The 10,994-nt window shown below is 45.9% G+C and overlaps 1 protein-coding gene across 4 annotated transcripts in view; it reads left to right on the top strand.

Moving 5' to 3' along the window:
- The first annotated feature begins 9 nt into the window (after positions 1-9).
- LOC137415002 (band 3 anion transport protein-like) overlaps positions 10-10,994 on the top strand; it is a 39,199-nt gene continuing 28,214 nt past the window's right edge. For 2 of the 4 annotated variants that reach the window (XM_078766058.1, XM_068100555.2), the window contains exons 1-2: positions 34-182; positions 3,498-3,646. In XM_078766058.1, the coding sequence (XP_078622184.1) occupies positions 3,515-3,646 (132 nt within the window). In that variant the 5' untranslated portion in view covers positions 34-182; positions 3,498-3,514. Of the gene's footprint in view, positions 183-3,497; positions 3,647-10,994 lie in introns of all 4 variants that reach the window. The other 2 variants (XM_078766057.1, XM_078766059.1) reach the window with 2 other exon arrangements.

The following is a 10,994-nucleotide window of genomic DNA, read 5'->3' as shown; positions in this document are numbered from 1 at the left end:
ACCCGATGATCAACTTGCACATGCCAGACGCCCTTTTGGGGGCCTGTTGCGTGACGTGGCCAGGTGTTATCCTAAGTACCTGAGCAGCCTTCGAAATGGTCTCAGCATCCAGTGTGTGGCTGTCTCCATCTTTGTGTACTTTGCCGCTCTTTCCTCCTCCATCACGTTCGGTGGTCTTCTTGGTGAGGAACATCTTATTCCTTGGAAACAATATAATTTATTTCATTTTTGCTGTTGTTTTGTGCATTAATTTTCCTTCCTGAATGCTTCCGATTATAAAGAACAATATTCTGGTGATTACTGTATCTTCTATTACTAAAAGGAGCAGCCTCAGTCCGAGCATCAGTCCGAGCATCAGCCCGAGCATCAGTCCGCGCATCAGTCCGCGCATCAGTCCATGCATCAGTCCACGCATCAGTCCAGGCATCAGTCCGGGCATCAGTCCACGCATCAATCCACGCATCAGTCCACGCATCAGCCCGCTAGTCAATACACGCATCAGTCCGCTAATCAATCCACACATCAGTCCACGCATCAGTCCGCTAATCAATCCACGCATCAGTCCGCTAATCAATCCATGCATCAGTCCGTTAATCAGTCCACGCATCAGTCCACGCAACAATCCGCACATCAATCCACGCATCAGTCCGCTTATCAATCCACGCATCAGTCCACGCATCAGTCCGCTAATCAATCCACGCATCAGTCCACGCATCAATCCGTGCATCAGTTCGAGCATCAGTCCACGCATCAGTCCACAAACCAGTCCGCGCATCAGTCCGAGCATCAGTCCGTGCACCAGTCCACGCACGAGTCCGCACATCAGTCCATGCACCAGTCCACGCATCAGTCCGAGCATCAGTCCATGCAGCAGTCTGCGCACGAGGCCGCACATAAGCCCATGCACCAGTCCACGCACGAGTCCGCACATCAGTCCGTGCACGAGTCTGCGCATCAGTCCGCGCACGAGTCTGCGCATCAGTCCACGCACGAGTCCGCACATCAGTCCATGCACGAGTCCGCACACCAGTCCAAGCATCAGTCCGTGCAGCAGTCTGCGCAAGCGTCCGCACACGAGTCCGCGCACTAATCCACACACGAGTCCACGCACGAGTCTGCGCATCAGTCCGCGCACCGGTCCACTCATCAGTCCACGCACCAGTCCACGCACGAGTCCACGCACGAGTCCGCGCACGAGTCTGCACATCAGTCCATGCACCAGTCCATGCACGAGTCCACGCACGAGTCCGTGCACAAGTCCGCGCATCAGTCCCTGCACGAGTCCACGCATCGGTCCGCGCATCGGTCCACGAATCAGTCCGAGCACCAGTCCGAGCATGTCCGCGCACGAGTCCGCACATCAGTCCGTGCACCAGTCCACGCACGAGTCTGCACATCAATCCGAGCACCAGTCCGCGCATCAGTCTGGACATCACTCTGCGCATCAGTCCACGCATCAGTCCGCGCATCACTCCACGCATTAGTCCAAGCATCAGTTTTATGACGTGAACAAACTTTGGTACGTCACGGGTGATGAAGGTTGCGGTGAAGTTTTATCGAAATCGTGTGTGTAGTTTCGGAGAAAAAAAGCAAATATACCTATTTTTGGGGTGGGGGTAAACCCCCCTCCCCTCCGTTAACCCCCTTATTGAGCGCAGATTTTGATGCGGTACCTTATTTCGGCATCAGATATTAAGCTTGGGGCCAAGTTTCATCAAAATCGTGTTTGGTTCAGTGATAATGACTGAAGTGTTTACAGATTCACTCACTGACTGACTTACCTGTGGACACTGCTCAATCACATAAGCTCACCGGACTAAAGTCCAGGTGAGCTAAAATGCTATCGATGTAAATCTAATAACATAGGCTTACATCTACCAAATGGACTGTGCGCTCCCCATTCAGCGCATACAAATCAGATGGCCACATTACAAAGGTTGTCCGCCATCACCATTCGGGGCAACCGAGCTTGGAGAACCTGGATGTGCCCGGATGCGTTTGAAAGACTTTGCTGTAATCCGTCCCAGAAGTTTGAAAAAGTTTTCACCAGAAATTTGAAAACTCGATGGAAAGACTTTGCTGTAATCCACTAGTTTTACATTATTAACTCGGTGTCCCTTCCTTTTTCAGTATTACATGTATTTCCATTCCCTGTTAAAGGTCCAGTGTAGTACACAGTTGTGGGAATGAAGGAAAATGTTGAAGGAAAGTTTGTAAACTATTAATAAAATTATTGGTTTCAGCGAATCCAATAACCCAGTGATTCCCAGTGAAATTATCAATGTGAAATCATTTCTGGCATTATGCGACGTAGCACTCAATTTGAGGTAGAAATTATGAGATCATTAATTAATGAAGACCAGAAAAAGCAAGGGCCCATAACACTGCCTTAAGGAACTCCAGCCTGGACAGGAAGAGGAGATGAGATATATGTCTCTTCTGAGAGTGCTGAGTTTAAACCCCTGTTATTCCATTAAATAACACCAGGTGGGTTGACTCAGCCTGTCGTCCTTCTGAGGTCGGCAAAATGAGTACCAGCTTACTGGGGAAAAATGAGCCATTCGAGTATTGGAGTGGTCACCCAACCAGGATTGTCCCGTAGGCAATGGAAAACTTCCTCAGCTGCCCAATGCGTCTGAATACATGAAAGGAATGGTTCCTTTTCTTCTTCTTTGGACCCTGCAGTCTTAGGCAGATAGTTTGTACAAAATGAAGGATGCTGTTTCTAAAAATATTTAAAATTATTTGCATGTTTGGAGCTGAAGTGTTTTGTTTTTTTTATGATTGCCTTTTAAAAACTTTCAAATTTTACTTATTTAATGTAATTATTACATCTATAATCTATATTATCCTATTTGTGAACGTCCGTTTGTTCGGTTGTGCCTCATGGAGAGCCTAATGAAGTGACTTAGAGAGGGAAGAGGGGATCCATGGGGCGTTACTTTTCACGACAAAAAACATGGGCGCATCAGATTTAGACGAGGGGCATGCCCAAGAGGCGGGGCGTGCCCAAGGGGCGGGGCACGACCAAGGGACGTGGCTTCCTCTGACTATAAAAAGCCCACTACACATGTAAATGACTATTTATTTTCCGGGCAATGCCGGATAACTCTGCTAGTTGTAGAATAAAGACCTTAGAGGCCACTACAATAAAGTGCTAGGCCAAAGTGTCAATGAATAAACTATAAAGGAATAAGTCAAGCATGACAATAGAATCGAATCGATGCTCGTGAAGCAATGTACTACCTGTCATCCACGTTATTCTTACTTTTCCCCAAACCATATCTGGCCCTCAGCTCCCCCTTGTCCGATTACAACCAGATACCAATGGCTTTCACTTGATCATGTCCTCAACATAATATAGAATCATTAATTGCTGCATTGGATAGCGTGTAACTGTTTGGTTGCCGTAACGCATGCAGCCAAATGACTCGTGCATGTACGCCACCTTTCATAAAATGAAAACTCTGCTTTCTCCTGCCATCCATTTTCCACAGCTGACAAAACAAAGAACATGATTGGGGTCTCTGAACTCATCATGTCGACAGCACTTCAGGGCTTGGTGATGGCTTTTCTCTCTGCCCAGCCTCTTCTTATTGTTGGCTTCACTGGGCCTCTGCTTGTTTTTGAAGAGGCATTCTTTACAGTATGGCAGAGTGGATGGCATAACAGTTGCAGCTTTAATGTTCTGAATTGAAGATTTTTAAATCCTCTACTGTATTAAAAATGCTCAGAAATTGTAGGTATGTGCACACACATATATATTGTCGTGTGATTCCCCAGGTGAACACCACAGGGATCACGGATAGCCAAAGCAAGCTTTTAACTCCGAGGCGACTGATCAAATGCGGATTTTATTACGGAGGAAGAAAGGGGAGGGGAAGATGAAGGGTCTTACCTGTTGTCCGCCGGCAGTCCAAAAGCCTGCAAAGAAAATATCTCAAACGAAAAACAGGTCTAAAATGTACAAAAATAAACAGGTTTATTAAAATGGAATGCTGATAAACGCGACGGTAAACTAGATTCCTAAACGGGACGTCCCCCACACCAGACGTGAACACAGATGAAGGGAAGAATAAATGAAAATAAATATGTGGGGTTATCGTGCACTTAGCTCAATCGGCTGTCCCGGCACCTTGTCAAGACCCGTCTCAGGCCCCCGTTCCTGCGCGGGAATCCGGACGCGGTCCCTGCCTTGGCGGGAAGTAGGCCTGAGTCTGCCTCGCTCGCGCGTTGCTAGGCCTCACCGGGCATCTCGCTCACCCCAGCCTCATGGTGTTCCAGTCAAGCCACACTCACCCACGCAAAATCGCTCGCGAGGTCCCGAACGTGAATACAAGGGGGGAGAATTGTCAGCGCACTGCCGTCCATCACCCAGAACGTGAGCAGGCACAAGATCATCAGGAGAACAGCAGAAGAAGACCAGAGCGCAAGAACGACCATGGAGCAAGAGCAATAAAATGCCTGTCAGACCGTTCTTTTAGTGACCGTCTCATGACGTCATCTGTGGCTCTCCACCAATCCCCGCAGGCCACCACTACATTGTCCAGCTCTCCACCAATCAGCGTGCCGCTTCTTGCTCGCCGTTGTTTCACCAATCAGCGAGTGCCTTCTTGCTCCGCCCTGGCCAATCACGGCTCCTCGGGCGTGTCTTCGGCCTTCGTGGTGATGTAGCTGGTTGCCGTCCCATCGGCATTGCTCAGAACTGGCTTCCAGTTGGTTTTATTATTTAGTGTGGATTAATGGCCATTCTCACTAGTGTCTATTGCGGTGCCATAAGGGACAAAGGATCAATCACATAGGGAACGACGAACAGGTAAATAGTTAACATAATCCCTATAACTAGTTAACATGCCCCATTCCTCCTAATGGCCACTGGAGCAAGAGCCTAAGTGGCCTAATGGGGACGAAGATGCACCTTAATCCGACATCCGGGCTAAACAGGTCCTCTACTGCTTACATGGTGGTGGTTCTTCTTCTTTACGATAGTCGGAGCATGTTACCTACACAAATCTACCTGGTCTAAAGTATCTTCACCCCACCGACATAACAATATATATATATATATATATATATATATATATATATATATACATATACATATAACACAAGGTGTACACTGACCCTATGACATGGCACTGATGTCGTACACATAAATTATGTGGACGTGAGGGTCAGTGTGACCGCCAACCTCCTAACTGGTGATCAGCAGGGCAGAGACAATGTGTTTGTGTTTCAGATGACTCTTGTTACTAACAGGTCATGCAGAAAGTGCTGTGATGGGACTCAATCTATGCTGCTTCATAAAGTTAGGGGTTTGACATGAAGGTGCGTGTGTTTACATATATGCATACAGTGGCCTGCAAAAGTATGCCACCCCCCCCCCCCCCCTTCCAAAGTTTTCACATTTTAATGTCACCTGAGCTTATTTCATGATGCTTTCAAATCAAACTTAATATATGGAGTCTTCACAAACTACTCCAAAGTGATAAAGCTAAAAATGCAGATAAAAAGTGAATAAGTTAGACGTTAGATTAACAGAGAAAATCAGATGATTCCCAGTTGCATAAGTATTCAAACCCTTTACCTAATGAACCCTAAATCACTTCAAGAGCACTTTCTTTGTTTGAAAGGTTACGAAATAAGTGTAATAGGTTTCACATGTATGTAATCAGTGGTTTAACTTGTAAATTAACTTAAGTTTAACTTTAAGCTCCCCACTTATCTAATGAGTAAAGATACAACTCACTTGGTCAACCAACAAGACGAACCTGAAGACCAACGAGCTTTCCAAAGAAGTCAGACATAAAGTGGTGGAGAAGCACCATTCAGGGGAGGGCTATAAGAGGATTTCAAAGTCACTCATTATCCTTTGAGTACGGTGAAATCCATCATCAAGAGGTGGAAGACGTATCATCCCACCCAGACTCTACCCAGATCAGGTCACCCATCCAAACTTAGCACCCGGGAAAGCAGGAAACTAGTTCGGGATGTCACTACAAATCCAACAATGACATTGAAAGATCTGCAAGGCTCTATTCTGAGATGGGGGTCAGTGTCCATCAATTAATAATATACCGTTCGCTTCACAAAGCTGGCCTCTGTGGATAAGTGGCAAAAAGACGCCATTACTGAAAAAGATGCATCTGGAAGCTTGTATGGAGTGTGCTAAAAAGCATCTTAATGATATTTCAGGTATGTGGAGAAAGGTTTTGTGGTCAGAAAAGACAAAAAATGAACATTTTGGTCTAAAGTCAATGCTTTATGTCTGGTGCATGCCTAACACTGCCCATCACCCAGTCAACACCATCCCGACTGTCAAGCATGGTGGTGGCAGCATCATGATATGGGGCTGCTTTTCATCAGCATGGATTGGCAAGCTTGTCAGGATAGAAGGGACAATGGATGGTGCAAAGTACAAGAGAATATTTAGTGAAAACCTTTCAACCAGTGAATTTTAATTCGTACATGTTTTTTGCAGGTATTCCTGACACATAACCTCTTTCTGCCATAACATTGTTTATCATCACAACAATGTTTCATCACTTCAGTTATGAATAACGAAGTTAATTTGGAAAAATTGTTTTTGCATAATTCATAATTGATCTAAATGTGGCATTATTAGTAGGGGGTGAATACTTTTGCAGGCCACTGTGTGTGTGTGTGTGTATATATATATATATACGTATATATATATATATATATACATATATATATATATATATACATATATATATATATATATATACATATATATATATATATACATATATATATATATATATACATATATATATATATATATACATATATATATACATATATATATACATATATATATACATATATACATATATATATATATATATATATATATATATATATATATATATATATATATATATATATATATATATTGTTGCGGATCCCGGGTTCGTCGATGTACTAAGGGGGGTTTATGCCCCGCTCCCCCTCAAACTCCGGGTCCACTGAGGCCGCCGGCCACGACTACAAAACTCGTGGTTGACGGATTGCTAAGCAATTCCGATCGCCAATCTCCCAGCCACGCATCGAAGAGTTTACTGGTCAATATTCCCAAATACCTTCAAGACACATGACCGGAGAAACCGGGGATCGAACCCTCGCTTTCACACACCTTATTCAATTGCGTGCCGAGCGGATTTGCATGGTGTGGAAAGCGGCGTTACCTTACGTGATTTATGAACCCGATTCGAGCCAAATTCGGTCTCGGATGATGCTAGGCCAATGGAGAAAGGACGTGCCGAACAGGTTGGAATGCAACAACGAAATGTACAGCCTTTTATTTTGAAGGCACAGAGAATAGACAAAAGATACAGCTTATCAATTCTTACCTAATAATAAACCCCACAGGCACCTTCACACTCTCACACACGCAGGGGAAAAGACACTGGTTATTATCGTACCGATGTACGTGCTTGGATTGCCTCGCTGTGGGCCACGTGGTCTGGTGTGCGCAGCTCGCAGCACAATCGTGACGTGCAGCCTGGACGAGGTCAGGTCCAAAGGACGAACCACCGCCTCGAAGTCGGCACAGACGAACTTCAGCACAGGTTGGACAAGCAGGAGGCGTCGTCGAAGCACCAATGCAAAGGAGTGTCCTCGAAAAATGCAAGAGGGATCGGCGAAGAGCGATGGGTCTCGGGCGTTGCCGCAAAAAAGCAAGAGAGTACAGAGCAGGAGGTCGTCGACGTGGCGAGGCGAAAATGCAAGAGCACTATGGTCGGCGAGGCAGAGTCCAGGAGGGGTGTCGTCCACATGGTGAGGCGAAATGCAAGACTTCAGAACAGGAGGCCGTAGAGCAGGAAAATCCCAAAGCAAAGAGAGATGTCGTCCTGTGCGCTGCGAAATCCAAGAGGTCGAAAATGCGGTCCGCGTGGGCTTTTACCAGATCCGCCCATGCATGCAAAAATGTTCCACAGCCCCCCATTGGCTGAGGCTTGTCGCATCATGGCGACGGGTTCCCGGCTCGCCATTGGTCACGTGGGCCGTGCTTTTGGCCACACCTTCCTGCCCGTTAGTAATGGCTTCCCTTACCCAACGAAGGTTTGAAGATCCTGTCTAACTACAACAAACAACAACATGCATTTTCAGGCCATTTTCCCTGCTAGAGTGGAGGTTAGCCTTGCGGTCCCCATGACAATCTTCTCCATTTTGCCCTATTTTCTGCATCTCCCCTTGTTAACCCGAACCCCCTTGCCCACATTTCTTCTTCCACCAACTTTAGCCAAGTCTTTCTCGGTCTTCCCCGTCCTCTACCTTCTTCTACATTCATTTCCATCAACTTCTCAACCAGTCACTTTCATCCTTCCTCAACACATGACCAAACCATTTCAACCTGTTTCTCTTCACAGCATCAATCACAGGCTCTATTTCCATCATCTTTCACAATTCATCATTTGTCTTCCTCTCTCTCAACGATACTCCACACATCCACCGAACCATTCGCATTTCCACCCTTTCCAGCCTTCGTTGCTGCTCGACGTTCATTACCCATGTCTCGCTCCCATAAATCATAACACTTCTCACACATGCAGCATACACCTTTCCCTTCAGCTTCAACGACACTCCCCTCCTCATCAGCACGCCACTCAGTTCCCGAAACTTCTTCCATGCACATCTCACTCTCGCAACCGTTGCCAAGTCTGATCCACCTTCTCCATTCAGCACGTCTCCAAGGTAGCAAAATGTTTTCACACCTTCCAGCTTCACGCCGTCTCCAAGATCCAACTCAACATTTCCTCCATCTGCAGCTCCCTCTGTGCACACCTTACATTTGAATGTAGCTGCCACAGTGCCACACTGGTTAATGACCCTCTCAGACCACTACATTTTTGATGAACCCACTCAGCGCACATTGTACATTGAATGGAGTTCACTCCGACACCTTTCCTGCACACAGCACACGGCCACGTCCCAGTTCTTTCCACCTCACCACATGATTTACCACTTGCCCTTACCTTAGTCTTTCCGATATTCACCTTCAGACCTTTTGTCTCCATACATTCCTTCCACTTGTTCATCTTTTCCTTCAGTCCATCCATACTTTCCACAATCAACACCAGATCATCTGCATACAACAACTCCCACGGTAAACCCTCCTTTATGTTCCGAGCCAGCAACTCCATCACAGCTACAAATAGTAGTGGACTTAGTACCGACCCCTGATGTACTCCCACCTTCACCTCAAACTCACCACTGTTCCCGTCCTTCGTCCTTATAGCTGTGCGTGCTCTTTTGTACATTGCCATCACTACTCTGATCAACCATTCCTCCACTCCTAACTTCCTCAATGCCCATGTCACTACTTCACGTGGAACCCTATCGACTGCTTTCTCCAGATCAACAAACCCAAGAAAAAACCTCTTCCTATTCTCCATGTACTTCTCCTGCAACTGCCTCACAATAAAAAGCGCGTCTGTCGTTCCTCTTCCTGGCATAAATCCAAACTGCATTTCGTCAATCTTCACTTTCTTCCTTATCCTTTTGGAAGCCTAACTCTCAACGCATATTTGGTTTTGATTACTACACAATGGGAAAGGGCTAATCTTTACATTCAATAAGACATAACTAACTACTGCAGACTACATGTTGTAGTGCAATTGACTATAGGGGGTTTGCCTTTATGGCACAACCGCAACAATATATATACATACATGGGGAGGAGGAGGGGAGGGGGTTTCAATGGTTATTATAGAAAGGAGATAATCCCAATGGTCTGAGATACGCCAATTATTTTTTTCAATATATCAGTCCACAAATTGTGTCACCTGACAAAGATGAGTTTTTTTTTAGACTTTAGCAAAAAAAATCAAGAATTGATGTTAAAATCTGCAGCAAAAATAAACCCGGCAGTTCAACATGGCAATGATGGGCCAAATGGTCTCATTTCCTTGTTTGAGGTCGTATATGATCGTGTGATGACTACTTGTGCGTTGTATCGTCCCATGGAGTTTGTGCACCTTTTGTATATTAATTTCCATTCTGCATACGGAATCTATATCATTAAATTCCATTGCTTTGATTCCTGACAAAGAATTCACCTTCAAATGCAACATGGAAGTGCTGACGTATAAGCTAAGCTCCTCCCCACTTACCACCCACCAATCGGAGAGGGAGGCATTATTTCTTGTTCTAACATCGATTTGATTATCAATTGTCTTTTTAATGTAATGTTCTCCCAGCACGTGATTTTTTTTTAATGTGATGTTGACCAATAATGTGGTGGAACAAATTTCGGTCAATCGACCTCGGGATATGGGATTTGTATAATAATTAAAGAAAAGGCTTCACACAGAAACAAATATATTGTTGCGGATATGAGATTGGCCTCCATCCATATCCGCTTGTAAATATTCCCCTATTTCCCCAATACTTCCCAACTATCCCCAATCCCCCATTCCCTAGTCCCATTTTCTGTAAACAACACTCTGTAGCCCCGACCTCCCCCTATTTCCCCCATTAAATGTCGCATCCAGGTCCACCGCATCTCACGTAGACAACTATAGGACATCTTGCTAGTTAATCTTAGTCTATGTCAGTTAAGGACTCGTTTCCATTAATTCTGACTCTTCGTTGCACCAGAATGTGATTGTATGGCACCGTTAGAAAGTTTAGGACCTCCCAATACCTCCCCGCAGCTCTTCCTCATGGTACAACAACAACAACAACAACAACAGCGGCGGCGGCGCGGGGAGTGTGCGTCCTCACTCCGGCTTGGTTAGCCGCCATTGAACATGTGCTCCGACGGGGTTACCACGCAGGGGCTCGCTGTCAGCTCCTCGTCAAGGGCGGAGCCCGGTAACCCCCCGCACCCAATAGAAGTGGCGGACCGATTCCATCTGGGGTGGAGCTAACGAGCCGAGGGCGTGTCACTCCCCGCTGAGCATGCGCAGGAAGAAGGAGGTGACGTGAGATGCGCCCTCAGCTTGGAGAGAGAAGACGCCACCTCCGAG

The sequence above is a fragment of the Myxine glutinosa genome, chromosome 12, assembly GCF_964187855.1.
Source record: "Myxine glutinosa chromosome 12, kmMyxGlut1.1, whole genome shotgun sequence".
Taxonomy (NCBI): Eukaryota; Metazoa; Chordata; class Myxini; order Myxiniformes; family Myxinidae; genus Myxine; species Myxine glutinosa.
The sequence above is the reverse complement of the archived record's forward strand: the minus strand, read 5'-3'. Positions and strand labels throughout refer to the sequence as shown.